At 42.2% G+C, this 25,495-nt stretch overlaps 1 protein-coding gene across 3 annotated transcripts in view; it reads right to left on the reverse strand.

Moving 5' to 3' along the window:
• Positions 1 to 25,495, reverse strand: part of ADCY8 (adenylate cyclase 8) — a 221,171-nt gene that overhangs the window by 110,303 nt on the left and 85,373 nt on the right. For all 3 annotated transcript variants that reach the window (XM_004743568.3, XM_004743567.3, XM_004743566.3), the window contains exons 4-5: positions 20,776 to 20,887; positions 9,493 to 9,620 (exon numbers count right to left, since the gene is read on the reverse strand). In XM_004743568.3, the coding sequence (XP_004743625.1) occupies positions 9,493 to 9,620; positions 20,776 to 20,887 (240 nt within the window). The remainder of the gene's footprint in view (positions 1 to 9,492; positions 9,621 to 20,775; positions 20,888 to 25,495) is intronic.

Genomic DNA, 25,495 nt, shown 5'->3' on the forward strand with positions numbered 1-25,495 from the left:
TGTGCCAGTGGGAATGATATCAGCTCCTCAATGCAAATCACTCTCAAAACCACCAAAAGGCAAAGTGTGCATTGAAACAGGCCAGGATGTGAAGTTAGGCTTCTCCACTTGCTGACGGTGGCCCCTGGACTGGGTGCATGAGGCCCCAAGTCCTACTCTCTCAGGTAAAATGGGAAAGAGAACGAGTCCCTTGCAGAGCTGGTAGGATGCTTTATAAACTCATATGTACAAAGCACTTAACCTGGTATATGCAATCATGCAAAAATAATAACAAGTACTAATTTTTATTAGTAATAACAAATTTTAACTACACATGTTGAATAGGCTAAAAAATTATAAATTGGTCACACAAACTTTTCCTGCTTAAACTGTGCCTGCATTCACTCTTAATACAACAAAACCCATTTCATATACCAGGTAGGCAGTTCCTAGTCATAAATTGGCTCCAAAAGGACCAACCAATTTATAATTAAAAAAAAAACTTGGGTCATCCTCAGCTACCTGAAAGAAACAGTGCCTTTGAACATTCTGGAATAAAGGAGAGGGGACAGAGTTAGTTATGGAATCATCTACGATCACTGTGTCATAACTTATCTTTAAATCTGCATATTATCTGCATATTATTACTACCTATACCTTTCCCAAACGAGGAAATGGAGTCTCAAGTATTTCCTTTCTTTAGGTCACACAGCTACAGGTGAAACAGCTAGAATTTCACCACAGATGTGTGAACCTAATCCCAACAAGTCATATTCAGAGGTATATGGATCACTGGGGTCTGATTTGGTTCCACTCTATAGGCCCACTACAGTCTCTACCAATTAATTCCAAAGGCATCAGAATTCTTAAAATGTTCAAAAGCTGCCATGTCTTATCCTAGCATAGAAGTTCAGTTTCACAAAGTCCTTCCTTTTGGTGGCCACAGTGATTCTGAGAGGTAGGTAACCCTAAGGGTTTTAAGTTTCCATCTTACAGATGTGGGAATTGAAGATCCAAGAGAATTCAGGTGAGTCTATTACCTTTCCTTTTTTTTAAATATTTTATTTATTTATATGAGAGAGAGTGAGAGAGACAGAGAGAGAGCATGAGAAGGGGCAGGAGCAGAGGGAGAAGCAGACTCCCGCTGAGCAGGGAGCCCAATCAAGGCTCCATCCCAGGACTCCGAGATCATGACCTGAGCTGAAGGCAGATGCTTAACCGACTGAACCACTCAGACACACATTCTATTACTTTTTCTGTGTCAGGCCTTTTTTGTTCATGATCTCATTGCATCCTCAGAACTATCCAATGCCACTAGAGTTCATTCACTCGTTCATTCATTCAATAAGCATCTCTTGAAGACCTCTGCAGATATAAGCAGTAAACCAAATGCACAAGTCAGGAAGTCAGTGTCCATACTCATAGAGCTCCATGAGGAGGGTTTACTACACTGCACAGCTAAGAAAGCATGAGCAAGAGAGAGGCTAAGCCATCCAGTCAAGGTCATTAAGTAATGGCCCCCATTGGTCCTCACTGTGCCAGGCTCCAAGCTGAGGGCTCTGCAGACACTTACTTAGCGGAGGCCTACACTCCCTTTAGCATTAGACTCCTATTTTCTGTGGAAAGTAATGGAAAGACACAGTGTTGCATTCCTGTTCCAAAACAGTGTGGACCTAGTGAGAGAAAATCTGCCCATCCATTTTTCATAACAGAGCTTTATGCCCTTCTCTTTTTTTGGTAAAATAGATTTAAAAAAAAAAAAACCAAACTGAGGTTGCCCAGATGTGTGTGTGTGTGTGTGTGTGTGAGAGAGAGAGAGAGAGAGAGAGAGTGGTCCATAAAGCATACTTCTTTAAACTCATAACTGTCTTCTTGTGCCATTGAATATTAATGTAAACCATGATAGTTCAGAGTTTTCTATTCTCCTATTTTGTAGTATGCCAAAATTTCATCTAAATATTTTTTTGCCTTTGCACATTTAGATAGTACACTGAACTGGTTTAAGGCCTTTCCCTGCCACTTACAAGCTGTATGTCACTTCTCAGAATTTACTTATCCTGTTAAAGCTTCAGGTTCCTTCTCTGAAGAGCGGGGTAAGTAGTAGTAGTATCCTCACAGGGTTTAGCTGAGGTGAATCAGAAACTTTAGTCTAATGGCTGGCACAGGGTGAGGCTTCACTTAAAAATAGCTTTATCGGGGTGCCTGGGTGGCTCAGTGGGTTAAGCCGCTGCCTTCGGCTCAGGTCATGATCTCAGGCTCCTGGGATCGAGTCCCGCATTGGGGTCTCTGCTCAGCGGGGAGCCTGCTTCCTCCTCTCTCTCTCTCTCTGCCTGCCTCTCTACCTACTTGTGCTCTCTCTCTGTCAAATAAATAAATAAGATCTTAAAAAAAATAGCTTTATCAACTATTATTACTAGATAGATTCAATTTTCATCATTATAAGTAATTTTGAAAAAAAAATCCTGTCTATGGACTGAGGACCACTCTGATGTATCTTTAAGAGGAGAGGGGACTTGGCGTGCCTGGGTGGCTCAGTGGCTTAAAGCTTCTGCCTTCGGCTCAGGTCATGATCCCAGGGTCCTGCTCAGCAGGGAGCCTGCTTCCTCCTCTCCCTCTGCCTGCCTCTCTGTCTACTTGTGATCTCTCTCTGTTAAATAAATAAATAAAATCTTAAAAAAAAAAAAAAGAGGAGAGGGGGCTTTACGGATCTTATAGTAAATGGCATTTCAGAACAACATAAGAAGGGGGTGTCTAACAGAGCCAGGATGAGACAAACAGTGATTGCTGGGGGAGGGGAAAAGGAGGAAGGAAGGAAGGAATTAAGAAGGGAAGAAGGAAGAGAGAGAGGGAGCGAGGGAGCGAGGGAAAGAGGGAGGTGGGGAGGGAGGGGGAACATTGAGGAGTGAAGAAACAGAGCAAAAAAGAAGTACAAGAGAGAGAGAGAGAGAGCGAGAGCAGGAGACACCAAGAGAGGGCTTGGGCATTCTTGCCTCAAATGAAGGCAGCAGAATCTCCTGTGTTTCATTCCTTGTCCTGCTATGTTGCTAGGTTGCTTGGCAGGGCCACCAGGCCACAAGAATTGAGATCTTTGCTCCAATTAACCGTTGGGGACCAGCCTGTTACTGCTTGGCATTCTGGTGTCATTCCATGACTTTTTTACAACTGCACCGAAAAGACCAGGCACTGCAATTTTCATTAAGATTCACCAAGGATGCCTTTTGAGATCATTAATAAAGATCCTGCCTGTAACGGCTCACCTTAACTCCTCTGAGCTATCAAACCACCCCAAAATAGACCCAAGGCATGTGAAGAGGAGCCACCTGCAGCCACTTCTCAATTTATTTAATGGAACTATTATCTAAGCCGATTTTAATTAATTTAATTTTATGAACAGACATGCATGAGATGGTATTAAATACTATATTAGAAATAAAGTTACACTCAATCACTTTTTTTTTTTTTTTGCCATTCGTCTAGTTTACGTCATGTTTCTAAAATCAAGTATTTTGGGGGCACCTGGGTGGCTCAGTGGGTTAAAGCCTCTGCCTTCACCTCAGGTCGTGATCCCAGGGTCCTGGGATTGAGCCCCGCATAGGACTCTCTGCATAGCAGGGAGCCTGCTTCCCTTCCTTTCTCTCTCTCTCTGCCTGCCTCTCTGCCTGCCTGTGATCTCTGTCTGTCAAATAAATAAATAAAATCTTTAAAAAAATAAAATCAAGTATTTTTGATGGAATAGATTTACTATGAGGCTTACTTAAAGCTTATTACCTTGTTACTCTCAGATGTTTACTGACTTTCCGTTGCTCTCAGTATTGATTCTGCTAATTTTTCAGGGATGTATGGAGAATCTTCTCAGCTCTGTGTTGACCCTTCGGCTATTAATGGCAGACTTCGGGCCATCAGAAGCAAAAAAGCAATTGTAGAAACCTGATGCCGAGAGGCAGGGTACCATGATTGTTAAGGCCAATGGCTTTGGATTCAGATGGCTCCAGATGGGTGTACCTTGTTCTGCCACTGACTAGCTGTGTCCTCTTGCACAATTACACAAACTCTGTAAGCTCCAGGTTCCTCCTTGGTAAAGGAGAGGCCAACTTCCAGAGCTTCAGTTAGTCAGGATGAACCCATAAAGCTGTACTTGTCACTAACGGCTGACATGGACTGCCCTAAACTATTCTGATTAGTATGTACTTTGGCGACACCTGGTTGTTCCAAATTTTGCTTACCACCCCTGCCTACCTCTTAGAATTGCTGTGAGGACTTAATGAGATAATACACGTAAGCCCTTGTCTCAGTGCTTGGCAAGTAGCATAGCAGGCTTTCAATAAACTCTAGGTATTATCATTATTTTACTGGAATAAAATAGAAACCATGAAAAAGGAACAAGCTTCTATATCTTAATTGAGCCCAATACCCCAGTGTCCAAACTCAGCCCTAAGTATAAGATTCTATTAAATACTTGTATGGTCATCAGGTACCTGCCATCTATTTGAATTTTCAAAAATGTACTCTGAAGTTTGGATCTTATGATCCCCATTTAGAGAAGAGGCCACATAGGCTCGAAGAAATGATGTCACACTTGTCTCTAGCCACACGCCTAAGAACAGGAAGAGGCAGAAACCAGGTGAGGTCTGCTTACTGCCGACCAGGGGCTCCCTCCATGCACACCCTTTGCACATTCCCCAGAAGTCATCATTCAGGGTACACAGCCATGTCGGCAAGATCTAGCAATGAACTCTCTCTTCAATAAAATGGAATCCTGCCCCAAATTCTTAGAACATCGCCAACTGATATATAAGATCACCGTACTGACAAATGTTTTCTTTAATTTAAACGTCCATGTATTGTTTCTTAAAGAGGCTCCCAGGCTCTCGGCTTGGAGGGAATATTATCACCGTCCGTCTTCTGCTCCACAGCTCCTGCTCTATTCAGGGCCTGACTTCTCTTCCCTGAATTGCTACAAAAATATCTTCCAACCAGCCCCCTTCCTTCAGCATCTGCCTCCTCTCCTCTAGAGTCAACTGGAGACAGAGTGAGTTATGTCCACAGTCACCTTCTTCATGCTCCAGCTGGGAAATAACACCTCCCTACTTTAAGTCTAAGTGGGTCCCCATGGCCCGAGGGATAAAGCCACAGTTGTCTCACAAGGTCATTCACTGAACTGTGCATCAACCCAGCTGTCTGAATTTAGAATTGTAATCACAAAGACCTACTTGAAATGGCTAATATACACATGCTTACACAAATACACACGTGTGTACACACATGCCTACATGTGTGTACACACATGCATGCACACACACACACTCAGGCACTCACGGCCACGTTCCACACATCTGTGCCTACACATGCCACATACACGCGCGATATACACACATAGACATCATTACTACATTTATATACATGCACACATGCATACGCATTTATACAAACACACAGCTTCTGCTGTTCTTAACAGAGAGGATGGCGTATTCTTTATGCCTCTGTTTCCAGGAAAACAGCTCTGTTTTTCAGTCAAAAAGACTACTGTAGAGATACCTCTGAAGACAAAATGCAGGGAAAACTACTGTCATGCTTATTCTTCTGTCTGCCTTGACTCTTGCTCACTTGTGAATCCTGCTGGTGCTCTAAGCGGTGACAGGTGACCTCGGGGTCAGCTTGGCACCTTTCCTCACCTGCCTACAATTGCAGAAGGACCTCCATCTAATGTTCAGACTCATTTGCGCCTGAGGCACAGGGTCATTTTGAGTGCTGACTTGACATTTGTGCCAAAATTGTAAATCCCACCCCACAAAGAAACCACTGGAGCTCCTGAGATCTAGAGACCCCAAATCCAGATGTCGTCTCACCAACAAAACACCAGCCCCTCACTGCCAGTCTGCACTCTGGGCACCAGTTTAGGACCCTAACTCTTTGAGGAAATGCAAAAAAAAGAACAAGGAGAGACCCTGACAAGGTGGGGATAAGGCCTCAAATAGGGACCCATCTCTGATGACAAATATTCAGGACAGCCATCCAGTCTGGGCATACCAGTCAAGAAACGGCTTATTTTCATTATGTGACAACACACATAGTGTCATGTTATGTATGGTTCCAGACTTCATGGCTTCTCTTAAGTTTCCCAGTTGGAACAAGTGTCTTTGGGCCTGAAGAAGAAAATCACGTCTTGTGTAAGTGATGGTTAAGACTGTGATAAAGTTATGTGAATGGGATTCTCTTCTGCATGCATTCAGGTAGAAATACTCTTTGCCAATTCTTCTGTAGGCTGCAACGCTTGACTGTAAGGATGGGAGCTCTAGAGTCTGAGCCCACTGTAACTGAAGTTGCCTCGCTCCAGAGTTCTTATGTATTCCTCTGCATTGTGTTTTGTTGTTAACTGGAAGAATTAATGCTGGACCTCCAGTCACCTACGTTATAATTAAGGAGTGTTTGAGTATTAATAGACTCTGATTCATGCAGTTAAAAAATATCCTACTGAACTGTCTTATTCTAAGAGAATAAAAGCAGCCCTTAAGCAATGGATGAGAGAAAGTCCTTGAGTCATTTCAACCTAATCACGTCTCACCTCTCACTGACCTACTCTAGAACTTGAGACAGGAGCCCTTTAATTAGACAAAATGGTCAGGAAGAATAAGGTCCCCTCCGGAGAGATAAATGATAATGTCCTAAGCATCTTAAGCATTTTGATAATCATTGTTCTTTTCTTCTGCAGTATCATCTCTGCAGCATTTCTTCTAAACTCAAGATACAAACTCCTAAGGAAAGTCTGTGGATGAATGGATAAAGAAGATGTGGTGTCTACACACACACACACACACACACACACACACACACATACATATAATAGAATATTAACCAGCTTGAAAAAAGAAGGAAATCCTTGTATACACACACACACACACACACACACACACACACACACACTGGAATATTAATTAGCTTTAAAAAATAAGGAAATCCCACCATTTGCTTCAACAAAGATGATCCTGGAGTGCATTATGCTAAATGACAGAAGCCAGACAAAGAAAGACAAATACTGTGTATGTGAAATCTAAGAAAACCCAAAACCCAAAACCAAAAAGTCACATTCATAGAAACAAAGTAGAAGGGTGGTTGCCAGGGCTAAGGGGAATGGGGGAAATGAATGAGGTGATATGGGTCAAAGGGTACAAACTTTTCATTATAAGTAAGTTCTGAGATCTGATGTATAGAATGGTGATTATAGTTAATAATGCTGTGCTTGAAATTTGTCAGAAGAGTAGATCTTAAATGCTCTCGCCAAAAAAAGAGAAAAAGATTGTTACATGAGGCAATGGATGCATTAATTGACTATATAATTTTTCTACAATGTATCAATATATCGGATCATCATACTGCACTTTAAATACATAATTTTTGTCAATTATATCACCATAAAAATAAAAATATTAAAAAGAAAGTCTGTGACAAGTTTTGCTACTTAAACTTGATTTTGATGTGGTTGATCAAAAATCGCAGACTTTCAGAACTCACAGAGACTTCAGAGGTGGCCCAATTTCATCATTTCACAGACAGCAAATCCAAGTCATCTCCCTAATGGACACTCATGGGCAAGAGAAAGACGCTCTGTGACCTGTTTATCACTGTACTTCCAGGGACTAAAATGGCAGCATCTAACACTTGGTAGAGCTCCGCAGATTTTTTTTTTTATTGTTGATCTACCTACCAGTTGGCTGGTAGAATAAAGTTCACACACCTAATTAGCTGTAGAATGCAAATAAGACAGCAAGCCTTCTGGGCGTCAGGCCCATTGTCTCCCTTGAAGCTAGTTAACATATTACAATTCATCCTAGTTTTCAGGGCAAGACTCACAAGTGTCCAAATTAACAGCTAAGAAGTATCTTCAATCTTTTCCACATACCTAGAAGGAACTCTGGGTTGGAATTTGAGGGCTCCTCTCTCCACTGTTCTTAGAAGTGAGAACTTCTGCATTTCTATCAGAAAGGGGCTATGTCTTATCTCTTCCTCCACCTCTCTACTTGGTCTCAGGGATAGTGATGGTGGGATTTTCATCATATCCCCCATAGCAAAGCGCAATGCCATCTTGACTGGGCTCTGGTGATGTGTTGGTTCCAGAGGTGAGACCCTGAGGGTCTGCCAGGGTAGCATGTCTACCCACCAGGAACGTGATATCTGGCTAAGTCTTGAAATGACCAGTATCACATCAATGAAACAAAATCATATTTAAGGAAAGAGCTTCCATCCTTTTCTTAATTAGGGGACTACACAGTCTTTCCTGATGTCAACAGACCTCTGCCCCAAACTCGAATGAAGTCGGGGATCTGTCAGCAAGTTGAAGGCGTCAGGCACACTGTGTTGGTCATGGCCGCAATTGCTTACATCCCTCCTGCCTACTCCAGGATTGGTTTTGGAAGCCATCAGGTGATCTAAGCCTTCAGTGGAGATTGTGTGTGGGGTGTGTGGGGTGCACAAGTTGCTCTCCTGCTGGTCTTTAAACCAGACTGACACAGCCAAGGATCACAAACATACCTATTAGACCACACGACCAAGACTGAGTCCCTTAGAAGATTTTTCTGGCTTCTTAATGGCAGTATTCTTCCCTTATAAGATGAAGGCATAAGCCACAGAGAAGATTTCTGCCCATGTACCCTCTTTACTGTTTTTGCTGTGGTCAGGGAAGGCTGCAGTGCCTGGAGGCTTGATTTGGAGCTTCCTATCTGGATCCTTAAGGGGAGCTCTGACACCACTGAGCTACTGTCTTAAAGCCACAAGCAGTCTAATTCCAAAATCCTTGACCTCATGATTAAGCTTCTATTTGCCGGATACACTGACCAAAGCCAAAGGCACTTGTCACACACTCATGAAACCAACCCTGGTGGTGGCCCTATAATGATTTCCTGTTGGCCTCAGGCTAAAACACAACCCTTATCATGGCTGAGAAGGTCTGTGAGCCCTGTCTGCTCCCAGCCTGCAATCCATCTGTCACCACTTTTTCCTCCCCAGACTCTACCAGCTGTCACTGTAGCACATCCTGACCTCCCACATGTCCAGCCACACTCTCCAGTCCCCCAGGATCTAAGGTTTGCTCACCTTTTAGAAAACAGCTGAGACAGCTCTACTCTGGAGAGCCTTCTCCAGCACCCTGGCCCAAATGAGCTTTTCTTCCTCTATCTCCTTCTGCACATCCTAGGTTGGGTTCATCTTAGAACTTACTGTACCATACTGAGTTTTCTCTCATTGCACTGCACTCCCTGAAGGCAATCACCACAGTCAACTTGGTCCTTGCTGTATCCCCACAAGGACACTGATAATACCAATATGCTGGACAAAGGAAGGTATACCAGGAACGTAATGAAGCTGGCAGGTTCATTGGTTCATACGGGAGAGTTAATGGGCATGCAGTTTTTGTGTCATAAGTCAAACAACAAACACATCATCCACCTCCAAGGACATATGGGGCGGTGTGTCCTCATGCACATTGAAGGCTTGGGTATTATGGAGGAGAAGCCAGATTACCTGATGGTTTTGATCATGCTGAGGCCCATTTCAACGCAGCAGTGGGCGTGGTCCTGGCGGGGCTCAGGAAGCCCTGAAACACAGTAGTAACAGTCCCCCAGGATTTTAATGCGAAGGCAGTGATGCTCCTGGAAGGAACAGGGTGGAGAGGAGAGGACTGAGTCAGCAGACAGGTAAGTGCTTCTGAAAGGCTTGGGAAAGCAGGCAGGGCGGTCAGGCAGTCTTCACCCTGGGCGTGGGGGAACACCTACCTTTGAAATACACTTCTATCATCTTCCTAAGAGGTGGGTGGGGTACCCTAAATAAAAGTTTGAAGGGCTCAGAGGTAGAATAGAGTCACAGATAAACACTGGAGTTTGAGCTCAACAAATACAGGGCTGTATCCCAGCTCTGCCACCTACTAACCTTCTGATGAACACCCATCGGGTGGGCAGGCCTGGCCAAGAGTGGGCATTTAAAACACATGTTCAGTGTTCCCCTGTGAATCCTGCTCATCAGTGTCTTTTTCTCACAGGACAGATCTCTGAATTAATAGTTTTTAGTAGTCTTAACTCAAGAATAAACAATTAAAAGTACAAATCACCCAGGGATGCCTACTATTTCAACTCTGTTTTAGGCCCTTTCCCAACTAAAGTACTGACACTTTAAGAAGAGGGTCTGACTCTGTCTCACATATCATTTTATTCATGTGTGAGTTCATATGTTTATTCATTGAAAAAAAAAGTCAATAGAGAACTATGATTAAATCAAGCATTGTCCCTGACACGAAATTATTAATAACCTCTCTGATGCACCCTATATTAAGCAGTGTTAACTCTCACAACAAGCCTATCAAGTAGATACAATTTTTATCCTCGTTAAGGTAAGGGTAGTACCTTCAGTACCTCATAGGTACGGAGGATGGCACAGATGTTTGACAGATTCACAGTCTTGAGGACACGATTCTTACGGAGTCTCAAAGAACAACAAGCACCAGGGAAAAGGTGCGTTTTCACGCTGGGTGGGAAGAGATTGGATGATGCAGGTTTTCAAGGAAAGAGACCTTCAGGCAGCATAACGTAGAGACTAAGAGCACTGGCTAAAGAGTCACACGGCACTGGATTAAATCCTATGTCCCTACAGCTAACTTATCTTCTGAGCCTCAGTTGCCTCATCAGTAAAATGGTCAAAGAATGGGACCTCGTCTTTGACTGTGAGGATGGTAAGATGAGGTGTGTGGAGGTTTAATATGGGGTCCAGCAGACAGGGTACTACATCAGTGTCGACTGTCTGTGTGATGAGGAGTGGGACTCTTGACCCAGTTTTCTCACATTTGTCTGTGATCGTGGGCAGATGACTTTCTCTTTTGGCTTCCTTGGTTACATGGGTGGAACCGAATGACCTCTGAGATGCATCCCAGATCTGAAGTCCTAAAAGCTTACACGGTTTGTGAGTGCAAGGTTCTCCCTGGGGGTGCAGGATCCAAGGACAGAGGAGAGGCGGCATGCACAGGGACACAAGAAGCACAGTGGACACCTTGTCCTGCCAACCTAGATAGCACCATGATGGTTTCCTGATTGGATCAGGGGATTCAGTCATTGTGTTTGGGTAACAAATGAATGAAATCATTCTCACAATACAAAACACAAATATCAGGCAGAGAAAAGAGAAAGAGAACTGGCACAAGTGCTTTCCCGCCTGGATCAGATTGGCAGGATGTTGCCAACCTTCCCAAATGGGCTCAGATGCAGTCTTCAGAACTCTGATGGCATGCACAGCTGTCCCAAGGTTATTTTGGGGAGCTTGTGGTTCCTGTCTTTTGGCTGCTTTGTTGAGCTAATTTTGCAAGAGACCTTCTAATGGGGGGTCTGATCAATAAGGGAAGCTCCAGACCTTCAGCTGTGTCTCCCTAAGACCCCTAGTATATGGCTGGAACAGAACCAGAGAGTACTTGGCCTACAGTTCCTGGCATTTTCCAGATCTGTGGCATGTCTGGGACAGTTATAAAAACAAAGCAAAACAAGAAGGCCCAAGGGACTGCTATAAAGTTCAATTTTGTGTTTTGCCAAAGAGAAGTATGAAAAATCCATCAACAGACAAACAAAAAAACCCCAAGTACCATCCGCTATGCCCATGACTTTATGAAAGAAAGGGCATTTTTTTTTAAGAAAAGAGCATTTTTAAACCTAAAAAGTAAAAAGGACATTCTTAAAAGAACATTTTGGAACTAAATAAAATTATCATAAAAACTCAGTACATTGCAGATAAGTATGTGTATATTTTATCTCATGGCCACAAATTGAACTTCCTGATATTTGATTATGAAAGAGCATTTGAGAACCACTGATAAAATAAGTCAGATTGAGATTTTGCTGAGAACACTGAGGCTGAGAGACTCAGTAGGTGCATTCAGTCAAACGCACTCTTGGGGGCAGAAACTGCTCTGAGTGACTCAAGCTAATGGTAGTCTGGAGCGCTGAGGGCTGGCACTGGGGAGGAAAGAGGGGAAGGTAGAGAGGAAATGCTTTAGTCTAAGAATCCAACTTCTGGATTCTGGTCACATTTACCAGCTGTTTGACCTTGGCCGAATCACTGACATCACTGAGATGAGAGTTTCAATTCCCCATCTAGGAAATGTGTCAAAGTAACCCACTGTGTTCTTAATACATAATGAAGTAAGCATGACCATCAGTTAGAATGGTAGCAATGACCACAAACACCTGGAAACAGCCATCCCTATGTTCAGATCTTTCTTCTTTTGAGTCTTGTCATAATAGTCCAGAACAAGGAGGACAGGTAGGATCTACACCTGTCTTTATATATGAAGATTTTCATATGAGAGATAGGAAATAATGTGAAAAATTTCCTGTGCTACAGATAAGCTGGCTAAAATAATGATATGGCAAGATTTTATTCTTTTTTGTGGCTCAGTTTTTACACACACACACACACACACACACACACACACACGCACACACACACATCTTCTTTATCCACTCATCAGTCGATGGATAGTTAGGCTGTTTCCATAATTTGGCTGTTGTAAATAATGCCATTATAAACATTGGGATACATGTATCCTTTTGAATTAGTATTTTTGCTGGATTTTGGGGTAATTCTATTTTTAACTTTTTGAGGAAACTCCATACTATTTTCTAGAGTGGCTGTGTCAGTCTGCATTTCTACCAACAGTGCATGAGGGTTCCCCTTTCTCCACATGCTCACCACCATCTGTTGTTACTTGTGTTGTTGATTTTAGCCATTCATACAAGTGTGAGATGATATCTCATTGTAGTTTTGACTTGCATTTTCCTGATGATGAGTGATGTTGAGCATCTTTTCATGTGTCTGTCGGCCATCTGCATGTCTCCTTTGGAATAATGTCTATTCACATCGTCTGCCCATTTTTTAATTGGATTATTTATTTTTTTGAGTGTTGAGTTTTATAAGTCCTTTATATATTTTGGATACTAATCCTTTATCAGATATGTCATTTATAAATATTTTCTTCCGTTCTATAGGTTATCTTATGGTTTCGTTGATTTTTCCTTTGTTTTGCAGAAGGCTTTCTTTTGATGACTGTTGAATGGATAAAGAAGAGGTCACACACACACACACACACACACACACACACAGAGAGGAATATTACTCAGCCATAAAAAAGAATGAAATCTGACTTGCACATGTGGAACTAGAGAGTGTAATTCTAAGCAAAATAAGTCAGTCAGAGAAAGACAAATACCATATTACTTCATTCATGTGGAATTTCAGAAGCAAAACAAATAAGCAAAGGGGAAAAAGAGAGAGGAGAGAAACCAAGAAACAGACTCTTGATTGTAGAGAAGAAACTGATGGTTACCAGAGTGGGGGAGGAGGGTGCGGTTAGTGGTGAAATAGGTGATGGGGATTAAGGAGTGCACTTGGGATGAGGTAGAGAGTTGCCGAATCACTGTATTGTACACCTGAAATTAATATCACACTGTATGTTAACTAACTGGAATTTAAATAAAAACTTAAAAAAAGTGTTATGGGCTGCCTGTGATATTCATCAACTCTTAATCAGTGATTTTCCATGAAAATAGATATAAAAGCATTTTGAAAAAACTTAAGTAGGGAAAAGAAGTAATATTTATTGAGCATTTACTATGTGCCAGGAGATGTGTTAACTGCATTCCATTTAGCTTGGTGAGTCTTCATGAGCACACTTTGATCACGTGCCGTTTCACAGACGGCTTAAGTAAGCGAAGGTCCCAAAGCAAGTAAGAGACAGCGCTGGAACTCGCACCCATGTCTGTCTACCTTTGCTGAACTCCACGCTCTTTCTCCAGGAAACTGAAGACATGATGACAGAGTCCAGAATGGCAGCTCTCCTGACAGAGATGTGTTTTGGACACAAATGGTGTAAAATGGTTTATCATCCTTCTGGAGGAGACACACATAATGAGGTGAATGTGTCTGTGCCCAGGGTCCATTTTTTTTTTTATAAACAAAGGTGAGGCTGGCAACCTCTTTGAAAAACTTTGAGCCCCACACAAATGGTGTGTGTGTGTGTGTGTGTGTGTGTATAAAAATATATACACACGAAAGACCTGTCTGATCTGTCAAGTTCTGTCAATTTGCAGGCACGTTTTCTGATCAGTTCCTGTGAGCTGTCAGATGACCTGACAGTAATATCCAAGCAACTTCTTTTTACCAGAGACTGCTTCTGGAAGTTTATATTAAGGAAGCATTTTGCTTTGAAAAAAGATACTGAAAAAGATAAATAAAGTAGGGTGAGGGTCTTCTTGCAGATTTTATTGAGTGAGCCTTAATATAATCCTTTTCTTTCCATCTCGATGGCTGTGATACGGTATAACGATTTTGGAAGTTTATGAAATCATGTTGATCATAGATGATAATGAAATAATAAGAGCACCAAATTATCAAAGACGGTTATATTGTTGAGGAGGGATAGGATTACAAGGATGTATACTTGCTGCATTTTCTATACTTTTGATGTTTGAATTTTACGTAATGAGTAAGTATGGCTTTAGTAATCAGAAAGAAGTCAATAAAAAGTGAAAGGCTGTGGGATGCCAGTTGAGCATCTGCTTTCTACTCAGGTCATGATTCCATGACCAGTCTGGGATCGGGCTCCTTGCTCAGCTGGGAGCCTGCTTCTCCCTCTGCCCCTCCCCCACTTTTGCTCTCTCTGCTCTCTCTCTGACAAATAAAATAAAATCTTAAAAAAAAAATTGAAAGATTCTCAGAACAAAAACATGTATTTCTTAAAAAGCTGTATTAGAAACCGTAACAGTTTTATGAGTCTATTTAATTGTAATTACACAGGTGACATGAATATATTGTCCTAGTAGATAAACCCCCCTGGGCAGTCCCTCCTCCTCAGTCACAAGGCCACCTGGAAGCCTGGCTCCCTTCCCCACCTCAGAGGCTGCTTTGCATCCAAATGTACCTTACGTGTTTATATATATGTACTATTTTTCATGCGCAACAGCCATATTCTAAACATCTATATTAGGTATGTTATATAACATAAACATATAAGCGTATTATATGCGTATGGATCTGAGACATGCTTTTTTCAGGCAAAACAGGTCTTGAATTTCTATGTCAGTACAAAAATGGCTAGCTCATTCTTTTTAATCTGTTTATTCACTTTCCATAGTGCTGGATTTATTCCTTCCTGCAATAGTTTAGGTTGCTTCCAGTTTGTCAGCAATTTAAAATAAGGTTTAAGATGTAATCATGTCAACTGTGTAACCGTAAATATGTTCTTTGTCTTACAATTTTGAAGCCTTTATAATAGTATGCAAATTCTTCATTTCTGATTCCGGTGGGGGAGGGGTAGGCAGAGATTATTAAAAAAAAAAAAAGAAAATCAAAGACAGAAAGCTACAAAATTTGCCAAGTGCACTATCAAGGGAACAAATAATCCAATCAAGAAATGGGCAGAAGACATGAACAGACATTTCTGCAAAGAAGACATCCAGATGGCCAACAGACACATGAAAAAGTGCTCCATATCACTCGGCATCAGGGAAATACAAATCAAAACCACAATGAGATATCACCTCACACCAGTCAGAATGGCTAAAATCAACAAGTCAGGAAATGACAGATGCTGGCGAGGATGCGGAGAAAGGGGAACCCTCCTACACTGTTGGTGGGAATGCAAGCTGGTGCAGCCACTCTGGAAAACAGCATGGAGGTTCCTCAAAATGTTGAAAATAGAACTGCCCTATGACCCAGCAATTGCACTATTGGGTATTTACCCTAAAGATACAAATGTAGTGATCCAAAGGGACACATGCACCCGAATGTTTATAGCAGCAATGTCCACAATAGCCAAACTATGGAAAGAACCTAGATGTCCATCAACAGATGAATGGATCAAGAAGATGTGGTATATATACACAATGGAATACTATGCAGCCATCAAAAGAAATGAAATCTTGCCATTTGCAACAACGTGGATGGAACTAGAGCGTATCATGCTTAGCGAAATAAGTCAAGCAGAGAAAGACAACTATCATATGATCTCCCTGATATGAGGAAGTGGTGATGCAACATGGAGGCTTAAGTGGGTAGAAGAATAAATGAAACAAGATGGGATTGGGAGGGAGACAAACCATAAGTGACTCTTAATCTCACAAAACAAACTGAGGGTTGCCGGGGGGAGGGGGTTTGGGAGAAGGGGGTGGGATTATGGACATTGGGGAGGGTATGTGATTTGGTGAGTGCTGTGAAGTGTGTAAACCTGGTGATTCACAGACCTGTACCCCTGGGGATAAAAATATATGTTTATAAAAAAAAAAAAAAAAAAAAAAAAAAAAAAAAAAAAAAAAAAACAAAAACAAAAACAGGGGCGCCTGGGCGGTTCAGTTGGTTAAGCGTCTGCCTTAGGCTCAGGTCATGATCCCGGGGTCCTGGGATTGAATCTCGCATCCGTCCACTTGCTCAGCAGGGAATCTGTATATCTCTCTCTCTCTCTCATGCGCTCTCTCTCTATCTCAAATAAATAAATAAAATCTTAAAAAAAGAAAAAGAAAACAAACAAGCAAAAGCTCTATTCTGAACAGCCTGAACCACAAGGGCTCTCAGGAATTCCATCAAACTAAAAGGAATTTTTAGAGGAAGCTTTGAAGTTTCCTGCATTTCAATAATGCTGTAGAGAAACAGGTACAGTGTGTGAAATTCACATGCAGGATGAATTCTCTCTGATATGCCACGTAAACAAAATCTACAGCGAAAAATCATGGTGAGGCAGAGAGAAAATCTTTATAAAGCCACAGAATTCTGATGCTAAAAAAATGCAAAAAAGGGCCCGCTAAAACTCTTTTATACAGAAGCAGAGTTTAACACTGTTGGTTAAAACCCTGAAAGTAGGTTTCCTCATTTCCAGATGAGTGGAATTGTTCTCATTGGTAGCGTTTGTCAAACTCTTCCAGGGAGGTCCCTGAGAGTAGTAGATACTGATGCACCCAGGGTGGGGGTCAGAGCTACGGAGCACTAACGGGTGCTGAGTATTTATTTGGAGACAGACGCTAGGTTAAGAGACATTTCATGTGTTTTGTTTTGCCCCCCCCCCCCATTTATCCTCTGTTGCAATTCTGATAGAAAACGCAGACACATAGAGAGATTTGCACAGGTACAACATTCAAGTCCAGCCGACACCTGAAGTCCCATGAGTCTAACCCTTCAAGCACTCGCAAGGGTAGCAACACATCTGCCAATGTCTTCTGTTCTGTCTCCTGAAGTGCCTGTGGCATTGCTGGGGGTCATGAGGGAGCACTTCTGGCAGTTGTGGGTGGCCCAATCACTTAACTGTCTGCCCTTTGCACAGGTCATGATCCTAGAGTCCTGGGATTGAGCCCTGAGTTGGGCTCCCTGATCATCGGGGAGCCTGCTTCTCCCTCTACTCTCCTCCTGTGCTCTTAATTTCTCTCAAATGAATGAACAAAATCTTAAAAAAAAAAAAAAATCAAACACCTGGCCCAGTTGTCCAGAATCACAGATACCCACCTACCAGTGGTTCTAGGAAGATTACTTCTTTGAGCCTCAGTCATTCATTCTGTAAAATGGGAACAATAAGTTCCATCGGTCTGTTGTGAGAACTGAATTGAGGTTCCAGGGCAAAGACCCATAATAGTAAGTAGCATACACCAGGCAGTTGATGAATATTTAATAGTTTTATCAATTAATAATAATTTTCCTTCATCATGGATCTGTACTTAATTTGTTTTTTTTTTCCCTCCAAAAAGTTTATCTTAATTTCAGTAAGACTCATCCCAGAAGATGGATGATAGCTTCTTGCACCCCCTGGGGACCAGCAGGCTGTGTACCTTGTCTCCCTCCTCCCCCCACACCATGTGTAAGGTGACCAGGGAGTAAGCTCAGTTACAGGGGTTACCAGACAAAGTTCACATCCCTTAAAAGTTGCACTATGCCCTCCAAATGTACTTCTGCTTCCTCTCCAAGCTCCTTTTGCACTACAGTTTCCTTGCCCTTGATGTTCTAGTAATCTTTTAGCTTCTTTTTTCCTTAAGATTTTATTTATTTATTTGAGAGAGAGAGAGCACAGGTGTGTGTGTGCAAAGCCAGGGAGAGAAGGAAGAGCAGACTCCCGGCTAAGCAGAGAGCCCGATGCAAGGCTCCATCCCAGGACCCTGAGATGATGACCTGAGCCAAAGGCAGAAACTTCACTGACTGAGCCACCCAGGCGTCCCAATCTTTAGCTTCTTAGAGCTCCTCAAACAAGCAGCATGTTCTTGAATTTTCACACTTTCCTATGTGTACACCACAGCTCAGCCTCGAAGGTATTTCTGTTTGTTCTCTTCGGTCTAATTTGATACCAGGAAAGCTTCTGCTCTTCCTCAAGACCCAGCCTGCACACGGCAACTTCTCTGGGTGCTACCAAATCACCACTATGCTCCGCCCCCACCCCCACTACCCAAGCACTGGCCGCTCCTTCCTTCCTCCCCCAGGACTTCTGCACCTGTTATTGCCTGAACACATTGCCCTGCAGTTCCTATGGATCTGCTCTCCCTTTCCCAGACGTGAGCTTCCTGAGGTCCAGGATGGGTTTTGTCTTGCCAGAGTCTTGCACGGTACCTAGCAATAAATGCTAATTGAACAACCTGGGTTAGATATTACTTAGCAACCCTGTCCCGGGGTCAGTGGAGTTTATCATGAAACTAAAAATTGACCCTGATGACATCTGTTGGTTCTCTCTGGAGGGCCATTTTTGGTCATCTGAGGTCTTTGAGTGGAAATAGTCAGAACCATAATATGAAGTAGAATAACTATTGTAACTGGCACCAAGACCCCAGAGGTAAAACAGTAAAGGAAATGGGATATGTTCTTTCCCACCTCCAAATTCCCAGTCTTTCTGGTAAACTCAACCCTTCTTCTTAGGATGTGGCAGGGGGGAGTAGGGAGGGGGCTCAGCTTTCCCCTCCTCCTCTGCCAGGTCAAGTCTCTTATTTATAGCTGTCCAGTAGCTACAGGTTACAAGGCGGATTCCTTAGCGGGTCCTTGGTCATCTCCCTAACCTCATCTCCATCCCTCCCGACCTTCACCTGCTCCTCTTGCAAAGCTGAATCCCTTCTGGTTTTCCCACACATACAAGGTAGCATCTTTATTTTCACTCTCCCTTGGTATAAAATGACCTTCCCTCCTAGGGGTGCCTGGATGGTACGGTTGGTTAAGCATCCAATTCTTGGTTTCAGCTCAGGTTGTGATCTCATGGTTCTGGGATCGAGCCCTATGTCAGGCTCTGTACTTAGCCTGGAGTCTGCTTGAGATTCTCTACCTCTGCTCCTCCTGCTCATGCTCTCAAATAAATAAAGATATCCTTAAAAAAAAAAAAAAAAAGACTGTCCCTGTCTTCTTCACTTTGCTAATTGGTGTATAGTTTATAAATAATGAATATTTTATAAGCAATAAATATTGATAATTTATAAATAATAAGCTGATGATTTTGATGAAGTGTACAGTCCTGCTCACTTGTGGAGAGCTACATCACTCCCCAACTCACTGCACCCATTTTTCTGTGCAATCAATCTGCTCCATCTACCTCCAACGCATGGCCACCATTTGTCCCTTTTTTGCCCTTATAATTTTGCCTTTTCTAGAATGTCTTATAAATGAAATTATAAAGTATCTAGGCTTTTTGGTCTGTTTTCTTTCACCTGGCATATTGCTTTGGAGATTCCCTGATATTGCTGCGTGTCTCGGTGGTTTACTCCTTTTTGTTGCTGAATACTATTCCATTGTATTCGTTTTCCCATTTTTGAGACTTAGTCTAAGAATCACTTTATCTGGAAAGTCTTCTGTGATGCAAGGGTTATTGTAGAGTCTATCTTCCTACAACATCCCAGACTTAATCCTCATCATACACACAACACATTGTGCATTGATCATTTATTGATGTGTCTCTGGCTAGCACAAAGTGTGTTTTTGTTATTCCGACACTCACGACATATAGCACAGTGCACAACACCGAGCAGGTACTCAGATGCAAATCTGAATGGCTCTCCTTGGAGGCAGGCAGCCTTAAATTCGGACATTTGGATGCTCTGAAAAATGAACTCCCACTTGATGTGGTTGCACGGGACTCTCTTGAGAGCCTGGTGAAGTTGGCACTGATAGAAACACACTTTACAAAGAAGGAAATTAAGGCATGCCTGTTTGGACCTAAATCGCACTCTGAAAAACAGTGTGAGAATGATGTTCTTCTGCAACTTGCATGCTTTAGGACTAGGAATCTGGATTTTGAGAGCAAAAGTCCATCTCCTTTAGCCTGTTCTCTTGAGCCAGCTGAAAAATATAGTGTCCTATTTGCTAAAGACAAAGCTGTTAGGTTAGGCCAAACAAAATGGCGGTCCAGTGGATTACTGGCTCTTAAGAACAAGCTAATTTGTTTCAGATGGCTGGAGTTGGCTGGGAAGCTACAGGCAGCCATGACTGCCTGAACCAAACTGAGGCTGCAGCTGGGTGGCACCTGGCCACATGAAGGGGGACGTAACGGGGAGAGGGGCCAGTAAACAGATAAAAAAGGTTTTGGCTTAACTGTCACTCAACCAGCTATCACACAATTGGGAAAATTAATCTGACAAACCTCCCATCCGAGATCTGTAAATAACTAACATTGCTCCCTAGAAGTTGTGGGTCTTGAGGGTCCAAGCCAGGGAAAAGGAAGCAGGGAAGGAGATATTGGTGAGAAGCCTGAGTTCTCCTCTCCTTAATTTCACATGCAGTCCCTCACTCCTACAAAAGACTAGAAGGGAATTAAATTCAACTCACATGAGCCAGTCGATCAAATCTGGCAAAGAGCTCGTTGAGCATCCGGACCAGCTCCTGGGCAGACAAGGTCGTGGAGAGGTTGGTAAATCCTTTAACATCTGCAAAAAGAATACTAGACAACAGGGGAGGGACGGGGTGGGGAGAAAGCATATTAATATTTTACTCCATCCTGGAAGACATCAACACCGTCCAAATAACTCAACCGTGGCCCGAGATTCTAGCTCTCCCTGCCATGAGAGTCAGGAGGAATGTGTCAGTATTTAACAAATATCTCAGAAGACAGAGTCCACCCAGGGGTTCAGGAAGGACAAAGGGGCAAAGGAACACCCTTCTTCCTGTGCAGGACCATGGAGTGTGGGCGATGCAAACAACCCCAAAGGGAATTTCTCACTATGAACAGATCAGTTTGTTGTGGAAAGCAAAATGAAGCTTTATGAATTACCTATTTTCACAATGAACAACAATGCAGATGCCGTGAACACAGTGTGAAATTAAAACAGGGGAACAAAGAATTAAAAAAAAAAACAAAACAAAACTCATTCTCTCCAGCAAATGACATGCCTAAAATTGCAGGCAAATAGAAGGTGGCATTTTTCAAAAATTATGGGACTAGGTAGCAGAGCTGGGAGACCTCAGGCAGAATATTTCATGGTCTAAAACTCTCACATTGTCTAAGGATTTAAGTGAGGTCAGGTCATAGCTCTGCATATGTTTGGCATAAGGGAAGGGGGTAGTGTTTGAAAGCCTTCTGAAAGCAAAGCACTGTATGAACACTGCTTTAGTTCTTCCACCCAGGAGTATGTGAGGATGCCACTCCACTGTGAAGATGAGCAAACTGGGGCTCAGAGAGGCAAGGAGACTTGCCTAATAGTCCCCACAAAGCACGTGGCAGAGTTGGGGTTGTCCACTTAAACTGTAGGGCAGTGCTCCATCCCACCTCACTGCACCAGCTCAGGGACCCAGGCCAGAGTGGAGGCCCCTCTGTGTGGAGCAAAAGGAAGCCTCGTGCCCTGTTGGTATGAATGCAAACTGGTGCAGCCACTGTGGAAAACAGCATGGAGTCCTCAAAAAATTAAATGATCCAGTAATTTCACAACTGGGTATTTATCCAAAGAACAGGAAAACATTAATTTGAAAAAAATATAGACCCTTATGTTTATTGCAGTATAGTTTACAATAGCCAGATTATAGAAGTAGACCAAGTGTCCATCAATGAATGATTGGATAAAGAAGATGTGGTGTATATATGCAATAGGACATTATTCAGCCCTTAAAAAGAATAAAATCTTGCCATTCACAATGACATGGTTGGAGCTGGAAAGTATAATGCTAAGTGAAATATGTCAGTTAGAGAAAGACCAATACCATATGATCTCCCTCCTATGTTGAATTCAAGAAACAAGCAAAAAAAATGAGCAAAGGGGAAAAAGAGTGAGAGACAGACCAAGAAACAGACTGTTAACCATAGAGAACAAACTGGTGGTCACCAGAGGGGAGGTGGGTGGGGGATGGGTGAAATAGGTGAAGAAGATTAAGAGTCCATTCACTGCGATGAGTACTGAGTCATGCATAGAATTGTTGAATCACTATATTGCATGCCTGAAACTAATATAATACCGTGTGTTAACTATATTGTAATTAAAATAAAAAAAGAACATAAAAAACAGCAGAGACACTTTTCATGTTGTATCATCTTTGAAGTTAGGATACCATCTTAGCAGTGTGCCAATTTTTTGTTTTTATTTTTCTTAGTGTTGCATAAAATAATGGTGAGTCTTACAATCAATGTAACTTAGTTTTAATGAGATATGTTAATTAGCCAGAAGACACTGTAGAATGTATGTTGACTTACACTGGTTACCAACCTCAGTATTTGGTGGTTTTTAAATTTATCTCCATTACAAACCCTTTTAAGAATCTGATAGAGGCTATGAATTCTCTCTCTTAAAAATGCACAAGTATTCACAATTTTACACTTCATCTCAAGGAATTTGCACCTTCCCTGAAACCCATTTATGGACTGATTAGGAATCCTCTGGCCCTGATTTTAAAAACAACAACAACAACAACAACAACAACAAAAACAACAACGACAACTATTGCTTGAATTAATTATGTAATGCCTCTACTATTTTAGCAAATATTTGCACATCTACCATGTGTCTAGCTACACATTCCACTAGGAAGTTTGATTAAATGGTTAAAAAAGATGCAGTGTGTGTCCTCAAGATGCTCATAGTGTAGGGACTGAGGTTGGCCAGACAAGGAGAAAGACAGAAACAACACAGGAGACGAATACAGCACCCCTCCTTATCAGGGAATGGTGGGGTAGGGGAGGAGGATCCATTCTAACACTTCCAGGGGATTCCTGAACCTACAGATAGTACTGAACTCTATAGAGACTGTCCCCCCCAATACATGCATATGATGGAGTTTAATTTCTAAGTTAGGCACAGCAAGAGATTAACAGTAATAGTAATTAAATAGAACAATTGTAGCAATATACTGTAACAAAAGTTATGTAACTACAGTCTCTCTCTGAAAACATCTGTACCCACTGTTCTTGTGTTGAGAGATGATAAAATACCCACATAATCAGATGAAGCGAGAGGGGAATCACACTAGCCTTCTAGTGTGAGGCTACTGTTTACCTTCTGACATTGAGTCAGAGGAGGGTCATCTGCTTCTGGACTGCCATGAACTGTGGGAAACTGAAACCATGCCTAACAGGGGGACCACTGTAATCTGACAGAAGGACACACTGGGGGATGACCAGTCACAGAGGATCAAGAATTTCCTGATGCAGCAAAGTCTCAGCTGAGTTTTGAAGGACCTATGTGACCAGACAGATGGGAAAGTGAGTAGGATGGGTGGTCTGAGCAGAGCAATCGGCACCTGTTAGGGTCAGGCAAGAATTCAAGAGTAGCTGGTTAGAGGGTAACATTGAGCAACAGGGTGGGGAAAAGAAGAAGGGAGAGAAAACGTGTGTGTGTTAGAGATGTGGGGTAGGGCAACGTTGGAAATGGGCTGGTAAGCCAGGTTCAAGAATACAGAAATACACTTTGTCTGGAAAGTGATGGAAACCCAGTGAAGGGGTATAAGCATGGGCCCGAGGCCTTTAGATTTCTAGTGTATTCAGTTTCCTCTGAGCAAGTAAGTCTACAGTCACTGTCCTGTACAAGATTCCGGTAGCACAACATCTTCCCAGTACATAGGAACAAATGCATAAGATTTGAGTCCAGACAGCTCAGAGTTCAGAGCCCAGCTCACCACTTATGAATACCAGGACTTTGGGTAACTTTCTGAACTTCTCTAAGCTTGATCTGTGAGCTGAAGGTAATTCTAGTACCTGCCTTGTTGGTGGATAACCAGTGCTTATTAGTACAGTTCCTGGCACAGTAGGTTCTCCGTCAGTGTGTTAGCTCTTTTTATTATTTCACAAAAATGTACTAGAATTGAATGATGGCATTTGAGAGATAATGAGAGAAGAGAGGTATCAGAGGATAAAGTATGACCAGTGATTAGATCATTTGTTACCTACAGCTGAAAGAATTCCTAACTTTCGACACAAATGGGAATAAGAGGAGCAACAGTATTTACAGAGTATCTACTGTGCACTGAACTAAGGTTAATCCAAAGGATTAACCTGTTGGTTCCTCATAACAATCCATGAGGTAGGACCTACTGTGACCATCTCCATTTTACAGATAAGGGCACTGAGACCTTAGTAACTTGCCCCTGGACATGAAAAGCTAGGATTTGAACCAGGCAGCCTGGCTTTGGAATCTGTACTCTATCACTCTGGTATGCTACATTTGAAGTAAGGATGGTCTTTGTCATGGCAGGTGGAAGTAGAAGGGTCATCTCGTCCGATCCACTCAATAGATCCATTCACCCAAAACTATTAATATCTATCTGTCTATTCTAAGAACAGTCCATTCATTCATTCAGTGGTTAATTAGTGGAATGCCTACTTGTGCAAGGTGGTTGAATGACATTGGTGAGTAGATAGAACCATCACAGCCCTTATTGGGCATGCAACTTACTTAAAGGAGAAATAGGTATGCAGAGACCAAAGGTCAAAAGAATTTCAGATATGCTCAGTGATCCAATATCATCAAATTTTTTGTGGTCTCCTGAACACACAGTACTTCATGCAATGGTGTCTGAACAAGTGGTGAGTTCCAGGTCAGATCTCTTGACTCTAGGTATGAACTTAGAACTTCCCATGGTAATCATCTTAGAGTATATTCATTTTAGCATGTATTAAAGATACCATGTTAATTTCCAAATCTAATTTGCTTATATAAATTTTTTATTTGGCTAAAATAAGTGTTATTACCTAATACACACTCTGCAAATGGACTTCAAGAAAGCTTTAGCACAGTTCTAAAGAATCGTTAGGAACATGGGTCCTGGGTAGATACTTTTTCCTAACTGTGTGCCCTTGGGAAGTTTATTTAATCTCTCTGAGCTTCCATTTTCTTGATAATAAAGAAGAGATCGCTGAAGCATCTCTGCATCATTACGTACAAGTGGGTAACTTCTAAATCATAACATAGCCCTTGATAAGTGGAGTCCAGACAGTGTTACTCTTTGGGGAAATTTTTGGGAATCAGGGAATGCTTCTCTCCAGCCAACAGGTTCTCTGGGCCCATTCAGTTTTATTTTGCTTGTACATGAAACTCTGGTCTACATGGCCAATATGATGGCCTCACAT

This window comes from Mustela putorius, unplaced genomic scaffold (genome assembly GCF_011764305.1).
Source record: "Mustela putorius furo isolate JIRA1106 unplaced genomic scaffold, ASM1176430v1.1 tig00000228_pilon_pilon_pilon, whole genome shotgun sequence".
NCBI lineage: Eukaryota > Metazoa > Chordata > Mammalia > Carnivora > Mustelidae > Mustela > Mustela putorius.